The sequence below is a fragment of the Orycteropus afer genome, unplaced genomic scaffold, assembly GCF_000298275.1.
Source record: "Orycteropus afer afer isolate SDZICR_OR568_19922 unplaced genomic scaffold, OryAfe1.0 scaffold00404, whole genome shotgun sequence".
Taxonomy (NCBI): domain Eukaryota; kingdom Metazoa; phylum Chordata; class Mammalia; order Tubulidentata; family Orycteropodidae; genus Orycteropus; species Orycteropus afer.
This window is the reverse complement of record NW_006921991.1, coordinates 1,303,531-1,328,143: the sequence shown is the minus strand read 5'-3', so window position 1 is coordinate 1,328,143 and position 24,613 is coordinate 1,303,531. Positions and strand designations below refer to the sequence as shown.

General features: G+C 37.5%; 1 protein-coding gene across 1 annotated transcript in view; it reads right to left on the bottom strand.

Moving 5' to 3' along the window:
* The window catches only part of RPS6KA3 (ribosomal protein S6 kinase A3), a 131,143-nt gene that overhangs the window by 56,606 nt on the left and 49,924 nt on the right, over positions 1 to 24,613 (bottom strand). Inside the window, exons 6-7 of the mRNA XM_042782663.1 lie at positions 12,106 to 12,222; positions 6,465 to 6,546 (exon numbers count right to left, since the gene is read on the bottom strand). Coding sequence (XP_042638597.1) covers positions 6,465 to 6,546; positions 12,106 to 12,222 — 199 coding nt within the window. The remainder of the gene's footprint in view (positions 1 to 6,464; positions 6,547 to 12,105; positions 12,223 to 24,613) is intronic.

The window sequence follows — 24,613 nt, the reverse complement described above, 5'->3', positions numbered from 1 at the left end:
CTATAAATCTACTTTAGAAAAAATCAGCCACTAAAAACTCTATGGAGTGCAATTATGCTCTCACCTACATGAGATCATAAGCTGAAACTGACTCACGAGGAGTGGCTGGTGGGTTTGAACTGCCAGCCTTCTGGTTAGCAGTCAAGTGCCTTAGGGACTATGCTACCAGAGCTCCCTTTATACCCAACAGGGCCTTTCTATTATACATAAATGAACTTTATCACAAGGGCTGTTGACCATTCATTCTGTTCCAGCCTAGCCTAGATCTGTCTTCTTTCCACTGCTGTCCCTACAATCTTGGATTAGGCTCCAATTATCTGAAAGCTAGATTTTAAAATTTCTACTTCTCTCAGTAATTACAAAAGAGGCCTACAAAGGTTACCTCATTTAAAAATTATCCTAAGCTCAGTAAGCTAGCAAATATATCGATCAACATATTTACTGTATACCAAACCAAAACTCAAACTCACTGCCCTTGAGTTATTTTTCTGACTCATGGCAATCTCTCCTTGGGTTTCCAAGGCAGTATCACTACAAAAGTAAATTGCCCAATTGTCTTTCCAAGAAATGGCTGATGGGTTTGAACCTGGTCAGCAGTCAAATGCCTTAGGCATTACACCACCAAAGCTCCTATTTACTGTATATCCTTCTTGTATTATTCTACAACAATTATTTGGGAGTCAGTAGGTATGCTGATAACCAAGTAAGTTACCTTGGCCATATCATTTAATTTCCCAGGGATTTAGTGTTTCCTCCTCTATAAAATGAGGGGCTAAAATAAGATGATTTTCTTTAGATTATGATTATCTTATGAGATAGGGTTCTTTTCAGTATTTCCTTACATCTAACATTGATGAGACTTTGTTTAATTGAAAATGAGCAGTGAGATTTACTCACTAAAAAATGATTTTGCCTAAGATTGGAACATGTAAAAATTCTAATCTAGCTTCTTTTGCTTATGTAAAGACTTTAAAAAAAACAAACCTAAAAAACTCACTGCCGATGAGTCGGCTCCGACTCATAGTGACCCCTCCTCTTCTGACCTTCTGACAAGGTATCACTACGGAAGTAAATTGCCCAATCTTCCTTCTGAGGAGTGGCTGGTGGGTTTGAACCGCCAGCCTTCTGGTTAGCAGTCAAATGCCCCATACGCAGTATGCCACCAGAGCTCCCATTTGTCTTAGTGACAAATACAAATCATCCTACACGCAGGAATTTTGATTAGTATATACTGGTCCAGAAGAAAGCATGTATCAAACTGGTTAAACTCCAAATCCTAAAATAGAATTTGTTAATACTGACTCATGCTGGTAAAATAACTATACTACTCTGAAATAATTTGTCTTATAAAGATGTTACTAGAATATGAGAGTGAACAAGAAGAAAACACTATATATACTTCTAGGATTATGTACTAACAAGCCGTTTTAAGCAATGGTTTACACAAAGCCATTTAGGCTCACTGACCACTTTGTCAATGTTGTTGTTAGGTACTATCGAGTTGACTCCAACTCACAGGAACCCTATGTACAACAAAATGATACGCTGCCTGGTCCTGCACCAGCCTCACAATCCTTGCAAGGCCTGAGCCCGCCGTTGCAGCCCTTGTGTCAATCCATCTTGATGAGGGTTTTTCACTTTTTTGTGACCCTCCATGTATATCATGAGTGGTAACCATGCATGATATCCCTTTTCAGTGAATAATCCCTTCTAACAGACTACTTAGTAGAGCAAAATTTCCCATAATTAAACTTAACCTCATTGATTTCTACTGACCTCACTTACTGTACTAATAGGAGTCCCTAGGTGGTGTGAATGGTTAACGTATGTGGCTACTAAACAGAAGGTTGGATGTTTGAGTCTACCCAGAGGTGCCTCTGAAAAAAGGCCTATAAATCTACTTTAGAAAAAATCAGCCACTAAAAACTCTATGGAGTGCAATTATGCTCTCACCTACATGAGATCATAAGCTGAAACTGACTCAATAGAAACTGGTTAGTTAGGATGGTTATCATACTAATAAGAACTTTAAAATGAAAAACAATATATTTCTAGTTAAACTCTGATAAACATTTTATTCTCTTCCAAAATCCCATCAAAATGACAATTAATGGAAAAATATGCATAAACTCACAAGGACAAAGAACAAGAGAAGCAATAGTAGAACATGAAAAAGTGGTAACTAACATGTCAGTTAAGATAAAGGTAAAATCTAACCCTAAAGGAAGAAAGCCAGTGAGAAACAGGCAAATTCTTTCCACTGACCCCTTGGTAATCAGCTTTTAAGTATCTCACACTTACAAAGGAAAGAAGAAAGGATCCCTCAGGTATTTGAAGAAAGGCTCTAATATGAAAAATCCCTGGGGGAAGGATCTGGTATCTTCAACAAATGAACTACAAGGACAAAAAAGAAATGGAGACAGAGCAAACAGACTAACAGAGTTGGTGTCACCAAGTACTGTAACTCAGGTATGTCCTCACGCTTCCATGAGGAAAACATGCCTGATGAGTGTGTGTCTCTGTGTGTGTATATGGCACAGGCCTCCACTGTAGCTCCTCCCACTCTTTTCACCAATGGTGGGCACCACAGCTGGCCAGGCCACAATCTAACTAGTAGGTGAGATGGGTGGAGGAGCAACAAGTTATTATAATGAGTGATGGGTGACACCAACCCAAGTGATACCTCTGCTTTGGCAGCTCCTCCCTCTGCAGTGAAAGCTGGTCAGCCCTTTTACCCACTTTTGACCCTGAGGTAGTTTTGATGTCACCCTCTCCAACAGTGTCACAGGTACACTCTATACCTCCAATCCCCTTATGCAGACCACTGTAAATTAGAATACTTAAGGGATATCATCCATTTGCAAAGTACAGGAAATCCTGATCTAACATACTGCAAAAAGGATAATGAATTATATTAGGGACAAATAGTTTTTAGGCACAATTCCTTTTGTTAACGTTAGACATTTTCTGTAAGTCTTTAAAAATAAAATAAGTAGAAAGTAAGAAAAATCTAAGAAATTTAAAAATGATGGTAAGAAATAAAAAAGTCAAAAGAAGGACTGAAGATAGTTGATGAAATAAAAAAAAAAAAAAGGAAAATAAGGGGAGAATAAGAAAACTTAGGAAGTCTAGCATGCTCAAAGTATGGCAGTTACAAACTGGAGAAGAAATGACAAGACTTTCCCAAAACTGAAGAAGTGAATTTCTAGATTGAAAATGACTTGGTATAATGAGTATTTTAAAAATACACAATAAAGAACACAACTATATATAAATTTCTGCTCAACATAGATAATGAATAGATTCTAAAGACTTCCAAAGAGGAAAGGCTGTTCATACACAAAAGATTGGGAATCACAATGGCAGTAAACTTCAGAACATAGGAAACTAGAAGACAATGAATAAGAGCAATGCCTTCAAATATCTGAGGGCAAAATGTTCTTCAACTAGAATTTTATAACCAGCCAGATTATAAATTAATGGGGTAGAATAAAGGCAGTTTTCAGACATGCAACATCACAAAAAATTTATCAGCCATTTCACCCTTTTGGAGGTAGTAACTAGAAGCTGTGTTCCCTCAAAACTAGGTAGTAGAAGAGAAAAAGGGAGATACAAAATTCTTCAGACGAGGATCCCATACAGTAAAAATGTGAAAGAAATGGGTCTCCGGTATACTTTTTGATTCAGCTATAAACAATTTTTATAAAGCTGTTAACATTACTGAGAGGACAAGGTAAAGCATGTGTGAGCGGCAGTATAAGAGAAGTAAACTTTCATCTTCTGTGTTAAGAAGTTGACAGAGCATGTCTTGAACACAATCAAGGTATTATAATTTAAGAACACTAACTATAAAAGTAAATGACAGAAGTAGTTACAGAGGTGAACTTCATTTCTTCTGAGGGTCGAGAATTGGACTAGGGAGTAAGTAGGGTACATGCAGGAACTGCCATTTTACATTATAATACTGTATAGATATTACTTTGATAAAAATAAGAATTGAAAAACACATTAGGAATTACCCAGTAGCCTATAATTCTAATAAATCAAAGATCTTAATTTTTCTATGACCCATTATTCATCTATTTTTTATAATTTTATAAACATGTTTATGAAATATTTGAATTCTTGCTAGTGTGAATAATGTTGTTTCAAGAATTTTTAAGCACAGAAGTTCCTTTCTTTGAGATTATTTCCTCAGGTCAAATTAGCAGCAGTAATGGCTCTTTGTACTTATTGCAAAACTGCTTTCCAATTAATGCTACCAATATGTAAAGGGTAGTAATTTTTTTATATGTACTTTTTGATTAGCAAAACTGAATATTTATTTTATCCCCAGTCAAAATTTTATTCTGAGATCCTTTAGGTGGAGAGGTTATACCATTATTTCTTATGAGCTCCTCACTCTACCATTCTTTCCACATTTATTAGTTCGAATTCTTCAAGAAGGAACATTCCTTTCCTCCTCATTATTATTTTATGTATTTATAATCAATATGGATTCATGGTTTCTTACAAAGGGTATAATCTATCTCTATCACTAATTACTGCAATGTTAAAACTACTAGATTCAGTAGGAGCCCCTTAATCAACTCCTTATATTGATACTACATAATATTTGAGGCAAACATTTTCCTTATTTATTTTTCTTATTTATATTATTTTTCATTCTATGAAAAGTTAAAATTCAATATCCCTTCATATTTGTACTAGATGTGTCTCAAGTTTTAGAATTCAGTTAGGCTGGCATTTACTATGGTTCATCGTTTAAGAAAAGATTGTAACTAATTTCTTTCCAGACTGCTCAGCAATATTTCAAAGAAAATGTATTACACTATTATTTAATTCTCCTATTGTTCTTTATACTTGCTTTGTCATGCACCATAGGAAGCACTCAATATTTGTATGTGAAAATTTTTAATATAATTTCTTGTACTGTTTTGTTCCAATGATCTGTATATCTGTATTATTCCCACCAATAACACTGGATTTACAGCTGTTTTACATAAGCTTTACTACATGACCGGGCTTCTTCTCATCATTCTTCTTCAGGGTACTCTTTGTGGTGTATGTTTTATATTTCAAATGAAATTTTGAACAATTTTGTTAAGTTTCAAGAAAAAGGAAACTGGAATTTTGAAAGATATTGAGCTAATTGGATGGCTAGAGAAGAACTGAAATTATTAACAATCTTTAGAGCCTTCTCTAAAAAGAATTGGGAATTTATTCTCTTTCCCAGTATCTTTAGACTTTTCAGAGTTTTGTAGTTTCCTTTTACATACAGCACACACAACACCAAAGCCGTTAAATATGTGAAAACAAATGCGACGTTTGTTACTTTTGCAGTTTTATAACAAGGGATTTATAAGCATAAAATTATTAAAACACTATAAAGGTAGGCTGCTGTGGATTAATTTAATTCCCTCAACTTTGCAAGTGTAATGAAGTGGTATGCCATGGGGTACAGACTGAATAGTAAAGAAAATACATTAGAGAAGTTTGTGAGAGACTGGAAGCAAAGGACACAGTGTTGATAGAAGAAGGAAAAAAAAATTGAGGGGTTGATAATATCCAGGGGGAGTCCCTGGGCGGCATAAACAGTTAAGTTCTCAAATAGTAGCTGAAAGGTCAGTGGTTTAAACCCACCAAGAGGCACCTTAGAAGACAGGACTCATGAATCGCTTCAAAAAGGGCACAGTCTTACAAAGCCTAAGGAGTTCTATTCTGCACACATGAGGTTGCTATGAATTGGAATTGTTTAGATGGCAACCAACAAAAAACACAACAAATATCCAGGGTGGGCGACCAACTGGAAAAAATGGTATCAAAAATGGTAAATGATCATTTCCAGTATTACTTTAAGACTATTTCAAAATCTTCAGAAATTACATGTAAATCAAAGAGGCAAAAACTGTTATTAGGAATCAATATATAAAACATCTAGAGGTTGGGTGGTAACATACTAATAAATAAACGAAGATTTACATATATAAAAATCTACATACAATTTCTCCTAAATGATATTTTTACATATACAAGCCAAATTCTGCCTTTATAGTAACAAGCTTGGAATAAAAACTTACTTAGAAACCATAAGTCAATACGGTAAAGTTCTCAGAATAAAAGTTGTTTTGTATTTAGTATAGATTTAGGATTTTTTCAACATTAAAATTACATTAATTTGAAGATAAATCAAACCTAGTTTTCATAATCCAAACTTCTAGTTTCCTAAAGCCTAAGATGAATTTATAATACTTCTTTTATAACATGTAACTTCCTTTCTTGTTACTCATATGATCTCTAATTCAAAGAGAAAAATTCATCAAAACAAATCCTAAACTTAAAGACAGTACCAGAAGAAATTCTGAATGAAAGTGAACAGCCTAGGTGTCACATGAGATCTACGAAGCCCTTTCAGTTGGTTTACAACACCTCCCTGAAGTGACAGTTAAGTAAGCATCACTTACCTTTCAATGTGGCCTTCTTCAATACTTTCATGGCATAAAGCTGTCTAGCATCAGAGCCTGAGATTTTTTTAACTAAGAAAACCTGTATTGAACATAAGATAAAATAAATTTTACATAAAGCCTCACAACCTATTAAAATAAGAACCTTGCTATAATATAATTTATGTCAATCAGAGTCTGATGATGCACTACATATCAAGTTTATTTCCCTTAAAATGTACCAATTACAAACACAAAGAATTATAAACACTGATTACAACTTGGGGAACATAAGTAGATTTTTTTTTCTTTTTCTTTCATTTTTAAAATTTTTTCTTTGGTGTTTGCTAATTCCCAACATACATCTAACATGTAAGACAGAAAAAAAAATAATCTTTAAACTGTGCAGCAATTAGAATAAGAAAAGCCTAATATGTTTAAAATATAACACAAGTAGTCATGGCTCCACTGAAAAAAATAATTCTCATTCCATAAAAAATGTTACAGTTATTTCCCTTGATCACAATTTTCCTTTGATGCAATTACTCATTGATAATCTTTATACACACACACAAACACAAACTGCATACAAATATCTCCCTGCTAAACAAAATAATTTAAAAGTACATTTACAAAGGAGTCTATTAAAAAATATTTAATGTGATTTAAGTTATAATGCCCAACTTACTTTTTTAAAACTAAATTATGACGTATACCTAAATATGAAGACCACAATCCCCAGGACATGACATAGCACATCTTGATTTTCTAAATAATTTTGTCTGCTTTCTACATAATATAGGATTTATGTAAAATGACGAAGTCTATGCTAAATAATTCGTGGTCATGCTATAAGATGACTAATATAAAATTATCAATAAATCTCTCCTACTCATTTTGACCATTAGTTTCATGTTCTTTTCTACCAAACCTTTAAACAGGACCTGAATTTCAACCCCCCAATCCATTCTTTTATTATTGAGCTTCCCCAGGTAGGAAGAAGAGAAGCAATTCTGATCAAGAATTAGCTTTACAGTCACCTCTTAACTGCCTGCATTAGTAAGCTAGACTACTGAAACCAAACCCAAAAGCAAACCTACTGCCATCAAGTTGATTCTAACTCATAGCTACCCAACAGTGCAGAGTAGAACTGCCCTATAGAAGCTCTGGTGGCATAGTGCCTAAGGCACTTGACTGCTAACCAGGAGGTTGGCGGTTCAAACCTACCAGCCACTCCTCAGAAGGAAGGTTGGCCAATCTACTTCCGTAGTGATACTGCCTCAGAAACCCAAGGAGGAGTCGCTATGAGTCGGGTCTGACTCGATGGCACACAACAACAACAACAATAACTACTACATAGGGTTTCCAAAACTGTAAATCTTTATGGCATCAGACTGCCCCATCTTTCTCCTAGAGTGGCTGTTGGGGTTTGAACTGCCGACTTTTTGGTTAGCAGCCAAATGATCTAACGACTATAAGGATACAATAAAAGAAAGGAAAAAAATAAAAAAAGATTCATCCAGCTGATGCTAGTGACAAGGGAGAGAACCTCACTTGAGAAATTCTGCCAAAGGGAATGGCAATGACCTCAAATCAAGGAAAGAACATAACAACTGTCACAGAAACCCTGTAATCACTCCCTCCTTCTTAACTATACCCCACCCTTCAGTGCCTTTCAGCCAGTTAGCAGGGAATCAACCTAGGCAGAGAAAAGCACTCTTAATCAGGGGGTTCCTAAGGTAGAGTGATGTTCAAATGTTAAAGGTAATCACAGGTTATTACTATTTTGAATAGAAATACATTCTAATTAGGTAGAGATAATCATGTTTTATCTCATAAATACTCATCTTTCACATTCTCTAATCAAGTGCCTTTATTGCATTCTACAACAAAAATTCTCCCTGTTGATACCACAGTTGCTTCACTTGTTCTTTGAAAGAATATTCTTACCAGTTTTTCAAACTTTTTTGCGTTCAAAGAATTTCTAATGGGTCATCCTGATAGTTTTGGGAGGCAGGCAGACCAAACAATGTCTATTTTACAGTTGTCCAAACTGGGGCTTGGAGAGGTTATGTAATTTGCCTAGCGATACAAGAGAGGTGTTGGAATCTGAACGAGGTCACCTATCCAGTCCCGACTTCTGCTCAGGTGCTTTTACTGTGTTTTCTCTGGCTGGGTAACCAGCCCAGCCCAGTAGCAGTAACAGCAACACTCACAGAGGCAATGGGATCTTCCTTCACCAGAGCTGGCCTGACCTTTCTAACACCCCCAGGGAGCTATTCTAGGCCCTGACAGGTCATCCCCATTTCCTTGGCTTAGATTGGCCTTTTAGGATGAGTAAGAAAGGAGACGCCCTGTTTTTAATGTTTACTATTTATAGTAAGGTTTTAAAGCTACTTTTAAAGAAATAAAGGGAGAAGCATACTAGGATCTGAAATACTGTGTGCCCTAAAAATCTAATGTACAAAAATAAACCCTTCTCTTTGGGTTTATCAAGTGGCATGATAATATAATTTAGTATCAGATAGTATGTGCTTAGCTTTATATCATTTAATTGTCACTATGACCCTATCTCCTCGGAAACCCAAGGAGGGGTCGCTATGAATCGGATTCTACTTGGGATTTGACTTGATGGTAGTGAGTTTAGGAGCTCTGGTGGCATAGTGCCTAAGGCATGTGTCTGCTAACCAGAAGGCTGGCAGTTCAAACCCACCAGCCACACCTCAGAAGGAAAGTTGGGCAATCCAGTTCCATAGAGATACCGTCTTAGAAACCCAAGCAGGGGTTGCTATGAGTCAGGACCAACTTGACCAAAGTGATTTTTTTTTTTTTTTTGTACTACCCTATCAGGTTATCTGGAGCTCTGCTGGCGTAATGCCTAAGGCATGTGACTACTAACCAGAAGGCTGGCGGTTTAAACCCACCAGCCACTCCTCAGAAGGAAGGTTGGGTAATCTACTTCCAATAGTGATACCACCTTGGAAACCCAAGGCAGGGTCACTATGAGTTGGATCCGACTCGATAGCAATGGGTTTGGTTTTATCAGGTCAGGATTATTATTCACTCATTAATTCTTTCCAGAATTATATCCCAGGCACCGTGCTACCATTTCAATGCCGAGACATGGTACAGAGGTATGCCCCCTGAACTCAGGGAACATAGTCTAGTGGGGGATAAAGCCACTGAACAAAAAATTTCACAAATGGAAAATTGCAATTGTGCCAAGAGCTATGAGGATGAGGTCTATACCGTTGTTGTGAGAAGGTAAAAGAGAGGAATATGACCTGGTCAGAATGGCAGGGACAACTTTGAGATTATCAACCTGAGAGGAGCTAACCAGATGATGGCGGGGGGATGAGTGCTGAGTATTAGGGACAGAAGAAATAGGATATGGAAAGACTTTCTAGAGCAAGAGAGCCTGGAATGCTTAAGGATTGAAAAGGCAGGCCAATGTGGGCAGCACACAAATAGTGAAAAGAATAGTATAAAAGCTGGTGCTCGAATTTTTATTTTCAGGGAAAAAGGAGGCAAGTGAAGGGTAAAGGGACAGAGTATAAGATTAGTTCATTCTGGTGCCATATAAAATAATGTATTGAGGCAAGACTAGAATAAACTTGGGGAGATCCAATTAGGAGACTCCGCCCACAGACTAGGCAGGAGTGATGGTAGGAGAGGCTTGAGGGATAGCAGTGGAGAACAGGAGAATAGGCATGATTATATAGATCTTTAGTTAATCAACAGGACTTGGTGAGGGACTGGATCAGCATGGGAACTGGGAGGGGTTGGAAATGAGAAGCTTATATCAAGAATGCCTCCCATGGTTCGGGCCTGCTAAACTGGATGCTGTTTATCCAGTGAGAAATGAAATAGGACAAGTTTAGGGGTAGAGAAAGGTTTTGAATTTGGTGGGTCTTAGACATGTTTATTTTAAGATACCTTTTAGACACACAAATGGAAAACTCAAAAGATTAACTGTATATAGAGGTCAGAGCTTGGAGAAACATTCTATTCTAGATTGGAGATATAAACCTATAACATAAGTTGTATGTGAACTAAAATAAAAATAGTGGGCATAGAGAAAACCAATTAGTAGGGAGTATAGAGTGAAGAGAACTTCAATATTTAATGGCTGCCTAAAACCAAAAACTAAAACTCACTGCCATTGAGTTGGATCCAACTCATAGCAACCCCTGCTCCTTGGGTTTCTGAGGTGGTATCACTATGGAAGTAGATCGCCCAATCTTCCTTCTGAGGAGTGGCTGCTGGGTTCGAACCTCCAAGCCTTCTGGTTAGCAGTCAAATGTGTTAGGCACTACACCACCAGAGCTCCTGGCTCCTAGCAGAGAAAAAGGGGGCTCTAACATATTAAGTAACTTGCTCAAGCACACGCAAAGAGTAAAGAGAAGTATAAAAATGAAAAAAAAAAAAAAAAAAAAAACCCAAGTTTGGCTGACTAGAGCCCAAGCTTGCAACTATCATTAGGCTCTGCTAGCCTCTTCAACAATATTTGGATTAAAAGCATCACTTTGGGTCTCAAAAAGGTTAACAACTGCAACTTAAGTTACTTACATTTTTCAAGAATTACTAAAGTCCCATTAAAATACACAAGAGACCAAAACTAATGCTGTTTTAAAGTTTGAAAAGCATGATCTCTTCAAGTGTTTCCTTACGGAAAGGTGTTAAGGAAGCACAGTGATGTGAAAGTTGAATGCAATCTCAGAAATTTCCTCTTGCTACTACTTGGTCTATAGAGATCAAGTAGGAGCAATTATAATGCTGTACTTCTCAAGATGGAATACAGGAAATATTCCTGAGATGAACAGCAAGAAGCCAAGGAATACTGGAAGAAAACTGATAAAGATGTTGCATCTTCTGGAGAAATTTTATTTGGTGGCTTTAGGAAGCATTTTTTTTTTACATTAAAAATAAACATATTATTGAATAGAATGCAAACTTTTAAATTCATTTTAAAGACAAACTGAAAGTCCCAAAATTTTGAAATGTGGTAACCCCCATCCCTGTTGTTGTTGTTGTTATGTGCCATCAAGTCGGACCCGACTCATAGCGACCCCTCCTTGGGTTTCCGAGGCAGTATCACTATGGAAATAGATTGCCACATCTTTCTTCCAAGGAGTGGCTGGTGGGTTTGAACCGCCAGCCTTCTGATTAGCAGTCAAGTGCCTTAGGCACTATGCTACTAGAGCTCCCACCCCCAACCCTAGTTCCATGAAAATACTACTCATTCACTTTGTTCTCATATTAAGGGTATTTTTGAGGAAAAGGTTGAGATGTACTGTTACAATGTATTGCATGATCGATCACCTTCCAACCCTACAAAGACCCCAAAGAGAGATCAGCTTATCAAGGGAATATCTTGTGATTTTTAATCATTCAAGAAGGACAACTACAGAGGTCATAGGTCTTGAAGATAAAATGAGTTTGAAGTGAATACTGCCATTTACTAAAGCTTCCAGTGTACTTCTGATTCACTTCATTCACTTTTCTACACTTACTAACAGTGAGAAACGTAAAACCACACAAAACACTGGGTTTAGAGGGATGACTGGCAGCATTTCATAAAATATTTACCTTTCACTAAGTATAAGAAATATACACGAATTCCAAAAAACAACTTTTCAGAAAGCATACAATCATGACTTACCTTTCCAAATGATCCCTGCCCTAATACTTTTAAAAGTTCAAATTGAGAAGGATCTGCCTTTTCATGTCCTTCCTTTACATGATGTGTGATTGCAATTTCTTTGATGCTGCCTTCTTCCTGTTGAGTCAAATAAAAGCAAAGAACACTCAGTCAGAGCTACTTTCTCCTGCTTGAAATAAAGTAAAATTAATTTAGCATACTAGAAATCCTCAAATTAATACACAAACCACCCTTTGTTGACTTACCAATAGAAAACACACCAAGCAAACACACTTTGAAGTTAAGTGTCTAAGACAGAATAATACCAACCCATCATGTAGGCCAATTTAATTCCTACATAACATTAGATTTGAACAATCCTAAATTCCCATTTTCTGTACTGGAGAAAATTAGAATGAATAGTTTCCTGGGGTATGGGTGGGGGTGGGTTTAAAGGACTCTGAAAATGACATACCACAGACTTCTGTTATGTACTGACACGTGGTTGTACTAAGTAGAACTAATGTTATATATGTATGTGCGCGCGCGCACACACACACACACACACGTTTATAAGTCTCCTTACTGGGGAAAGGAGTTGAATAATATTCAAGGCTAAATGTGGAGATTTCTACCCTTAGCATAGCCATTTGAGAAAGTACACTTTTTCTGCCTGAAATATATAAATTATTTTCTGCTTCTAGAAGTACCTAGGATCTGAGAATGAAGAAAGGAATTCTAAAACACAAACTCAACAAAAGATCTAACCTTGGGCAGAGGATAAGACATGAAAAATGACTATTCACCATGATGGAACAGCGTGGGATCTCAGGGTAAAGAGAAGAAAACTTAAAGACAGGGGATACCAGTATATTTGAGGGGAGGTGTCAGGAGAAAGAGAAAGGCAGAATAAGAGTATGCATAAGGATTTCAATGACTGATTCATCCTGAGAACAGCAATAAAGTACACCTTAATCAAGATACTTGAATATACAGCCAAAGACTACAATACTAAAAAAACAAAGCCCAATAAAATAAACATAAGCCTGTCTAAAAATGACTATTTCTATTTTGTTGAATATAATGAAATTTTATTTTCTAGGTGCATAAGTATTATTAGTACAATCTAATGTGTTATGTAAACACACTGCACTATTGTTATTAGTACTGTATGAATAAATGTTTGAGCTCAGTTAACATTCTCTGAGACATCCACAGAATGCTGGCAACATAGCGAATAACAAAGATTCTTAAAAAATGTATACCAAGATGTTCTAATGAGGAAGCTTTTGAAAATCAGTAGTAAAAGGGGGGAAAAATAAAACCAAAAGAAAACAAGGAATTCAGGCCCACCATTTTGTTGCTTACGACAGAGGCTGTAGCTTGTAGACTGCCCTACTACTGAGGAAGCTCAATCATTTTGGACTCTCAGGACTTTGGTAACAATAACATGATAATCCTCCAATATTTTATTTAAGCCTGTATTCTGTAATTCCACATGCATTATCTCCTTTAATTCCTACAATCACCCTGTGCAGTAGGTATCAAGGTAGAATCAAGGTTAGTGGATTTAGAATCCACCTTCTTTCTGAGAACCCCTTCTCCCCAAGTAAGATCAATGTTACAAGGTCTTGTGAAGTGGACGCTGTTAGTAGCTACGACGGAAAAGGCAGGAAGCAAGAACAAGGGATATATGTATGTATTATCAGTCAAGGAAGATTCAAGTCCAGCATGCATTTAGGAAGCATCTACCAAGAATGAAGTCTATGTTAGGTGCTTTTTCATCCTTTCTCTTGTATTTAAGCTTCACAATAAATCTCTGGACATATATTAAGGTTAGAGAAGGCTGACAATAACATAAAAAACCATAATCCATCTCACTGCCATCAAGTCAATTACAACTCATATTAGTGACCCCCTACTTTGGGTTTCTGAGGTGATAAATCTTTACAGAAGTAGATTGCCTAGTCTTCCTTCTGTGGAGTGGCTGGTTGGTTTGAAACACCAATCTTCTGGTTGGCAGTCAAATGCCTTAGGCACTATGCCAGCAGACCTCCTTGACAGTAACAGAGGGGAGCGAACTCTACAATGAGCCAAAACATTTCCGGATTCTCTCTGTACTCCCCCATTCAACACTAGAAATTTGATAGATCTCTGAAAGGCAAAATAGTTTCAATACATTTAGAAGTTAAAAGAGACTAAGTGACTTCTAAAAATCACAAGTCAGTTAACAGGCAGAGTTAGGGCTAGATTCCAGGTTTTGTGACTTCTACAACAAGGCTCTTGCCAATATACCACACCAACACTGTCAGGGGCACTTGATGATTTCCCATCTAAGATAAATGACTGGAACATAGCCGTATTCCTCTGGTCTCTGTAAATGGTCTGTATCTTGGGTCAGTTAGCTTATTAAAAAGTTCATGTCTCTGAACTTCTGGTAGTACATCATTAGCGAATATTTAGTTATCGATCGACAAATTATATACATGTTGTTTTGTAGCATTACATTAAATACATTATAAATGGAAATGTAACTTTATAAAGCAGTTCTTATGCATCTTCCAGCAGGCATACAGGATCAAGCCTTACTCTTCCACAGCAGTCAGTAACTATATCAACAATGGTTACCATTAAAGAAAGATTGCATCTTTGATAACTACCATTTCTTTCCCAGGTCAAGTAAGTTACTAAAATAATGTAGAGGATCTCTTTGAACCTTTCATTTAATAAACATATACAGAAATACCTACTTTGTACCCAGCGTGTTCTTGGGTACATTCTTTCATTTTCTATTTCCAAGGAAATCATCCACGTATAAGCCTTTATTACCTTTTATGTAGAAAACTGAAACTAGCTTTGTTAACTCATACCTCTTTCAGAGCTACCCACTAATTCATCCTACTGAAAATTTCATCTTCTGAAAGTACCCAGCCCCAATCATATGACCAGGCTGCTCAGAAGTGCTTCACCTTGGCATTTAAGGCCCTATACCCTCAACCTAGGAGCTCTGGTAGCATAGTGCCTAAGGCACTTGACTGCTAACCAGAAGGCTGGCGGTTCAAACCCACCAGCCACTCCTCAGAAGGAAGGTTGGGCAATCCTACTTCCGTAGTGATACCGCCTCGGAAACCCAAGGGGAGGGGTCGCTATGAGTCGGGTCTGACTTGACGGTAGAGGATACTCTCAACCTATCATCGGTAATTATCTCCCAACATTCTATTATACATAGCTACGTAGTCCAAAGGTAGCTTTTAGTCAACAAGGTTATTTCTTGATCTCTATAAACTTTCTAAGTATCAAAGTAATACATGCACAGGGGTAACAAATAAAACAGTGACAGACTAGCTTGTGTCATGAATACAAGTATCCTCTTACTTCCATACCTAGGCTTTAAAAGAAAAAATAGTTCTTTCTGTATCTAATTTGATTAATTTCTTAACGTTAAGACAATGCATACTGGCTTAAAAATAAGGAAGATGAAGGGGCTAACATATGCCCATTCCTTCCACAAGCTTCCTCCCCACTGTTTGGTAATTATATTACGTTTACAGAAACCTCTCGACTTTCCTGTCCGTTTTGGACAGTCTCAACTCCTCACTTTGTAAAAGGCGGCTAACTGAGCCCTACATTCTTTCACTCATATTCACTCTCACCCCCTTCCACCTGCTACAAGCTATAGTTTTAGCTTTTCTTGTTTTCATACCAGCATGCAAGCCTTTATTAAAAGCAAAGCACGTTTCCAAAGGGGTGTAAACGGGTCTTTCCCTGCGAGTGGGGAGGACCTAGCTTTTTCTTAAAGTTATTAAGAAAATTAACATTCTATCTTGCAACCACTACGAAATCCTTCATGCTTTCTCCACAGCCTGGTTTAAAAGCTGAAATCCTATGCAACAACATCCATATTATCATGACAATAAAAATGTTCACATACAGTCCAGGTAGTATATTAAATTTCCTTTTATATGGCCCATAGCAGTGACTCCCAGGGCAATACTAAGGCATGATTACTAGACGGTTTTTCCCCCACCTTTCTTTAAAACACTTCATCAAATACGTACATTCATGATAAATTTTATTTTCATTCCCATTTGGACTTTGTCAGTTTTCTATTTTTCCTGTTCCTAATAGCTCATCCTTTGGTGCATGTGGGACAAGGTTAATTTACTATTGTTCTTAAACGTTTCTTAGCCTTTTTACTCATACTTTCCATTCCTCCGAGAACCCCTTTCCATCCTGGAGACCTCTCTTCCTCTGTGCCCTGGATGGATTGGTTGTTCACTAGGCCAGCTGCACAGCCATTACTTTGGGATACCTCTTTAATGCTTTTCTGGTTAAATCCACTCTACCCAGTTTCCCATCTCTCTCTCTCTCTTAGATTACTCCCTTGTAAGTTCCTAAGAAAGGTGATAATAGAAGAAAACTTCCTGAACTTCGAATGTCTGAAAATGTCTTTATTTTGTCTTTACATTTGTATAGTTTGGCTTAGTACCAAATTATAGGATAAAAATAATCTTGCCTCAGAACTTTGACCCCATTGGTCCATGGCCTTCCTGCAGCTGGTGTTACTGATGAGATGTGTGATGCTTGCCTGGTATACATTTTTTTGATAGTGACTTTTTTTTTCCTGGAAGCTTTGAGGATTTTCTCTGTCCTCCTATTTCTGAAAGTCCACACTAGTGAGATAAATACAGGTCTTCTTTCCTTCAGAACATTGCATGCTTGGTGAAGAACCTTTTAATTTGAAGACTTGAATTCCCCTATTTCTGTGATAATTCCCTTCCATCCATTTTTCCTACTTCCCTTTTCCCAAGTCCTCTATTATCTGGGTATCCTCTCTCTGAAACAGAACGCTTTATGCAGCTTCTCTTTCTTTCTCCGATAATCCATTTCTACTTTGAAGACTTCCTTGACTAAATCTTCTCATCCTCATACATTATTTTTTATTCTGGTAAATCTTATATTTAAATAAATTTTGAACTACTCTTTTTCTCTGAGTGTTCCTTTTTTCTTACATAGCATCTTCCTCCACTCCTACCCACTCTGGCAATGAATGCAATCATTGCAAATCTCTTTGAAGACACAATTAGAATTTTTAAAATCTTTTTTTTTTTTTTTTAACATTGGGACCAGCCCAGAGGGTATAGAAAATGGTCTTTGGGGTAGACAGAAAAGATTAATGTCTGTGTGAGTTTGACATTGGCCAAAGTTTCTAACACCAGACCCTGTTTTGCCCTAAACACAGTTTTGTGTTCCTTCTAAGTCTGCTGTTGTTGCTGGGTGCCATGAAGTCAGTTCTGACTGACTCACAGCGACCCTGCGCACAACAGAATGAAGCACTGCCCAGTCTTGTGCCGGCCTCATAGTCATTGCTATGTTTGAGCCCACTGTTGCAGCCACTGACTATCAATCTGTCTTATGCAGGGTTCCCATCTGTTTTGCTGACCCTTTACTTTACTGCTTGGTAAATCCTTCCAGGGATTTGTCTCCTCTAAGTTAAGTCCTAAAAAAAAAAAAAAAAAAAAAAACTATGTCTTTTTTTTTTGCTAATCACACCAGCAAACTATTTTCTGTCTACTTTTATGTCCTATTGGTATAATAGGCAAAATACCTATTCTACCTCAATGCCCAGACACTGCTTAATGCTGCCAGTTTTTCTAAGCCATGGGACCAAGGGTGTTTTAGAAGTGAACCTGAAGGTCTCTAGGACATACTACTAATGCTTAGGCAATCTTGGATAATAGGTAGGAAAGCATCTGTGGTCTTCTGTCTCACACATGTAATCCAATGAGATGGATGCAGAGAGGGGTATCAAACTTCAGAAGGCACTGATAACCCAAGAACAGAGAGTGACATGAGCATGTGATAACCATATCTATGTCAGCAAATCACCTGTTACCCACATAAATCTGTCACATGAAAACATAAAGCTAGTTTGACATTTGTAAAGCTGGACTTTTGCCTGCAAATACACTGTGAAACAATTATGGAAATTTATGGAAAAAAAAGTTTATCAATAAAGTAGAACAAAGATATAAATTATGTTCATAATAATTACCCAGTTAGGCTCATATTTTTATGTTCTCTTTCACAACTCTGTTTTAAATGATCCATACATAACTCCCCACTCATTAGCACAAAAAAGTACTTCATGATTTAAAAACTCATTATAATAAACTCCATATTGTTATTTTTAGAACGCGAACGCTTATTTGGTAAATAAAGGTCTAAATAACTAAAGGCAAAAGTTTGAGGCAGGCAGCTGGGCCTTACCATGACTCAGTATCATTCTTCCATCTTCCACCCCCTTATAGTCATCTGCCCCACCAAGTCTAGGTGTGCAATACCCTCAGGCTATATATGGGAATTCTTAATTCATCCATTCATTCAGATATCTACTGAGCACTTAATATATGCTAGGCCGCCTTCTGCACCCACCATTCACTGCCATCCAGTGACCCTAGATGACAGAGTAGAACTGCCCCATAGGGTTTAAGGTATTACATCTTTATGGAACCACAGAGTGCTTGATGGGTTCAAAATGCTGACCTTAACCACTGTACCACCAGAGCTCCTCAGGCACTCTTCCAGGTGCCTGAAATACACACTAAGTGAAACTAACCCAAGTCTCTGCCTTTGTAGATACTGAATTCAAATGGAGAGACCAAACAACAATAATAAGAAAGCTGGTGTTAAACATGATAAATACTCTGGAAAAAAAGATAATTCAGTTGGGTAAGGGGATCAGAAGTGAGGGGTGGAAAGGAGGAGATTGCCATTTTAAATAAAGGAATCAAGTTTGCCTTCACTGAGGTGCTATGTGAACAAAGACCTGAAGGAGATAAGGGAGCTGGCAGTCTGGGTAAAGAGCTCTGGGTGAAGAGCTCGGCAGGCAGAGGGACCAGCCAGTGCAAACACCAGTGCAGGATACATGGAGATCGCTATTAGGAGCAGACAGGAGAGGAGAGGAAAAGGAGGCAAGGGCAGAAAACTCAGGTAGCACTCATGCTTTGGCTTCTTTCTTATGACCTGTTTTGAATAAAAATGTTTCTGACTTACGGCATATTCTGTTGGCATTTCAAATTTCTGTGCTAGATCCTACTAGGTGTTAGAGATACCAAGAGAAAGAAAAGCTCCCATCTCTAGGAGTTTCCTGGATTTTGAGATTAGTTAAAGAACGATTAAGATGTGACCATGTGATTAAATCAATTAAGTTAAAAAAAAAATCTGGGAATTCTGTAAATCCTGTCATTTCAGACATCTAAGAAAGAAAAATGGCAGAAGAAAATCCATGGACAGGTGGATTTTTTCCTGCATCTTCAGTCACACAGACAGCCACCTCATTTGTTTTTCAGGACCCAATAAAAGGTTCTTAGTTCACCTTTAAATATTAAATAGTCTTTAAGGTTTACCCCCTTAAAGGTTTATTTTAAAGGGGAAAAAAATTAACTCAATGGTGCCTTTTCAAGTTAAGAGGGAAAAGTACAATTTTGTTCTTAAAATGACAAAATAAATAAAGGACCTGCAATCAATGTCCCCTATTTGAGTTATATAAAACTTAATACTGTAAAATGCTAACATGAAGAAAACAAACTGGGTTGTATTAACTGATTTGAAAGAATGATTCAACATTTGGCATTATGCCTTGCCTTGTATACATAATTTCCTTTTTCCTCCCCTCCCTTGAGTCAGGAAGTATGTTCTTGAAGCATTTATATTTTCTAAATTGTTTTCGTGTCAGAAAATATTATTTAAGTTTGAAGTAATATTTAAATGTTCCTGGGTAAAAACCAAAAAATAAGAATTTTTAAACCATGAATTTGTGTAACCATGTTTAGGCCTCACATAAAAAAAGACCTTATAATTGAAAAATATATACTTATAGTCTGTTGACCCCTTAAGTGTAATTCCCTAAATAATTAAGGAATACTCACTACACAGACTATCTATAATTCTGTATATACTTTTTCATATTCTAGAAAGATGCTTTCTCTTTTTGGGCGACCGAGATATAAAAATTATTTGGCTGTGGCACGTAACGAAGCTGATTATTCAAACAATGGTGAGAAAGCACATTTCAGCTTATTTTCTATTACAATTCAACCAGATTCAACTCACTTGATTTGCTAAAGGAATGAAAAATATACTCAGTGTTTTTCCCTTAAAAGAATTCTTTAAGAGTGTTACAAACCACCTTCTTGTATCTCCATCAGGAAAAACAGCATTGCTGCTAGTTCTTTGGACTAGCATTTTTCATCACTGCCATAAAAAGCACACATCCCCCCCACACCCCAAAATCAGAAATACTAATCAGCAAATTTAAATCTCTTTAAAGGGCAACATGATAGCACAATTTTCCCGACAAAAAGTCACTTTTATCAGGATTTTGGATTAAATATTTATCATTCACTCAGCTCCTTTTAAAGTAACTGTTCCTACTCTAGATAAAATTACTTGTTTAAAGTTCCTCAAACACAGACTTGCTTTAAAACTTTCAAAATTTTACAGCAACCACTTTAACAAATATGTGATTTAGTTTCCGACTATTTCAAATAACACATTCTACCTGTCAAAACATGGCTTCCATTATACTAATCTACTAAACACAATCAAGTTTGCACTTTTGTTCATGCCTAGTTAAAGAGTGGGAGTCATGCGTATTATACAAAATTATGAACACTATATCAAGATCAAAAGTCCTTTAGAAAGCCAGTGTGGAAGTAAGTTTACAAAATATACAAAATTTAAATATCTAACACACTAACCGACTTACTTTTAATATGCAGAAATACTATTCTTTAATAGTTCTATAAAAACCAGTTTTGATTTTTGAAAAGCTTCTTAAATGAACAAGTAAAATGGACTTTAGTTAATTAGTATAATTATAGTTATCTCCAACTAAAACATTTTATTCTTTAAAGAAGTTGAACAAAGCTTACCCGTATAGAGCGAACACGAAAAGACAAAAACTTAAACATGGCTATGAAACCATGATGTTAACAGAATTTCTGACTGTAAAACTTAAGTTAGAAAGGGAAGGCCAAGCCCCTGTAAGTTTTCTCCTACCAGCTGTTCCGGCAATTAGGAAATTTCCTGTCAGGCGGGTCCTGAAAATGCTAGAAAAAGAGGCCTGACAATTTTCCTGTGGTAAAAGAAAGGAGAAACTTAAAGGCAGGAGCACTAATGTAGCTGATAGTTAGGGGCCAGAATAGGAAACCAAAACAGATTTGCTGATAGCAAAATCCTGTTGATATGTTCTTTTCTCTTGGGCTCAGCAATCCCATTTTTACAACTAGTCAAATGAACACTTTAGTTTAGGATCCTGAGAAATGCCAGTATTTCTTAACTTGTTGTGTTGTTGTGTGCCGTCGACTCGGACCCGACTCATAGTGACCCCTCCTGGGGTTTCCAAGGCAGTATCACTACAGAAGTAGATTGCCTCATCTTCCTTCCGAGGAGTGACTGGTGGGTTTGAACCACCAGCCTTCTGGTTAGCAGCCAAGTGCCTTAGCCACTATGCTACCAGAGCTCCCATTTCTTAACTATATGGCCCTTTAAAGCAACTGAAATAGTCACCACTATTAAAATAATAAAAGTCACTTATGCACATGAAATTCAACCCTTTGTAATAGTTATACACACACTCCAACGGATATTCAAGATTATTCTAAGATTATATATAGATATGGCATGGGTGTTCCCCATCAATGAGGAAGTATCATAACTATGGACAGAAAATGAAGTACACAGGCAAGGTACTTTCTTACTGCGATGTAAGGAGGAATTCTTTTACATTGATCATGTACATCAATTGTCAACTAGGTCAAAGGCTTCAAGGAACATGGCTAAAATTCACATTCCCTGGTTGATAAATTCTAAATTAAAGAAAAAAAATCCAATCCTTGGGTTACTACCAGGGCTCTGAACCGGTTCAAACTGGTTCAGTCATGGCCAATGGTGCAACACCAGAAGACACTCAAATTTTAATCAAAGCTATGGAGTATCAGGAGAGGCATAGTGAGCACTTTCAGGAGCCAGATGTGGAAGACTGGATTATTGGCAAAAATGTGTAGAGCAACAGAGAGATACACAAAGCAGGGCAGTAAAACCACCATCTCTGAGCCAGGATCCACTCCTTCCCTTGTTGCTTCCTGCTCTGAGGGAAAGAGATTTAGCTGTTAAGCAACAGTGGTGCTGCCCCAAAAGGGAGATTAAGTTTCTAGCAGGGCTACTACTGGTAATTTTTCCTGTTCCAGGTACTGTTCCAAACTCACTGGAATCAAGTCGATTGCAACTCCTAGCAACCCCCTTTGGGTTACTGAGGCAGTAAATCTTTACAGAAGTAGATTGTTGAAGTCTTCCTTCCACAGAGTGTCTTGTGGGTTGGAACCTCCAACCTCTGCTTAGCTTCAAGTAAATGCCTTAGGCACTACACACCAAGAGAGCTCCTTATCACTCCAGGTCTCTCCAATTTAAAAAATTTGTGTCTGTTCTGGTGTCACTTTCCTCTGCAATGACTGAACTTGTCTAGATCCTCTTCAAAGCCCTGGTTACTAGTGTGTAAAAGGGAACATTGAAGAAGGGAACCTGGAAAAGAAGGTAAAGCTACTATGCAAACTCCTTCGCTCCACTTCATCCTCTAATAGCATGTTGAAGTTTTACTAAGGTATTTTTGCTTTGGAAAATCTTTCTCAAAGCATGCCAATAATCAGAGCACTATCACTGTAACAGTGGCACTTAAACCAAACTCAACAACCGAAGGACAACAGCAGCACTGAGAGCTGTAGTAAAAGGTCCTACTCAATGTGCATTGGATCTACGTGGCACCAATGAGAACCTCAAGTGTTAAATTTTACATGGGTTATAAGAATTCAATAAAATCACTGAGTTTTAGAAACCTGAAAAGATTTTAGAAAACACCAAAAACAAACAAAACCCAAACTCACTGACACTGAGTTGATTCCAACTCACAGCTACCCTCCCCATTGGGTGTTCCAGGTGGTTAATCTTTGTGGAACTAGATTGCCCCGTTTTCCTTCAGCGGAGCAGCTGGGGTTTGAACTGCTTACCTACCTGTTAGCAGCCAAGTGCCTTATCCACTATACCACCAGAGCTCCTTAAGAAGCCAAGACAGGCATATATTAGGAAATGGAGTTGTCTATAATGGAGCTCCTCTCAGTATTCATTTCCTGAGCAAATATTAGAGTGCCCATTATGTGTGAGGGTACTATAGGAAAGACCAGGCCTGGCTTGTTATATTAAATTTTTATGGTAATGTCCTATAAAGGACCCAAAAGAAGTTTAAGAATACCTTTAAAGGAGCAGGTTTGCTGGTCTGATAGAGCCTGGCGAAACCTGAGACTGTGGCCCCTAGCTGCACTTTAGGTCTGGAATTGAACCCACTCCTGTGTCTCCCAGCCAAACAAAGGACAGGCATGTGTTTACATTAAGTAGATACACTCCTTGGCGAGATGAATCACGGAAGAATTGAAGGGCTGCGTATGCTCAGGGAGAAGCAATACATGGAGGGAAGGACACAGGGAAGAGGTAACTATGGGGAGGAAGTGGGAGGGGAGCTGTTGCATTGTGGGAAACTGCAGTTAATGTCATGAGACAAAAGTAAGCTGCTCTATGGAAAGTGAATTTGCTCTGTAAACTTTCACCCAAATAACAATAAAAATTAAAAAACAAAAACAAAGAATACCTTTTAAAAAAGGTCAAGCACATTAAAATCAACTGGGACCTAAATAAACATTCAAGACTGAAGTTTGAATTCTACCTGGGAAGTTATGCACTTCTCTTAATGACAAACACATGCCTAAATTTTTCAGAAAGGAAACAAACCACTTAGGAAGTTTTCCATCAGAACACAAACCTCACATTTCCAAGAAGGAATCATTTATGGTTCCAAAACAGCAGCAAGGGAAACCACCTATCACATAACTACAGTCTGAAGATGAAGTGGCTCCTAAAATCATGGCAGGAAGAAAAGCATCATGCTTACTGCACAACAGATTAAGTAGCATAAAACAAAACAGGAGTGTATCTGTGGAAAGCACTCATCAACTTTATTCAAGTAATACTTCTCAGCAGGTGCAACTAAATGTACTTTTTTGTAAACTTAAAGGATTCGTCTACTTTGGCTGTAATTACTACAGAAGCTCAGGGTAATAATTCACACATCTTGTGTGTTATGCTTTCTAATACTGAAACGAGTTTCAAAAAATAAAACAAAAAACACCCCACTGAACTGATTCAGACTCACGGTGATGTCACATGCGTATAAGGAGAACTGTACTCCACAGGGTTTTCAATGGCTGGTTTTTTGGGGAACAGATCACTGTGGTAGTTAAATTTGTATGTCACCTTGGCTGGGCCTGGTTGAGTGGCTGGGCAGCTGGTGGTAGTTATTCTCCATGATGAGACTGGCAATCAGCTCCATGGTGGGATTCACCACAAGCAGCTGAGTAGCTGCCTTTGGGTATGTGGTCTGCTTCCAGTATATAGAAAGCAACTTTGGGAATGGTCTCTA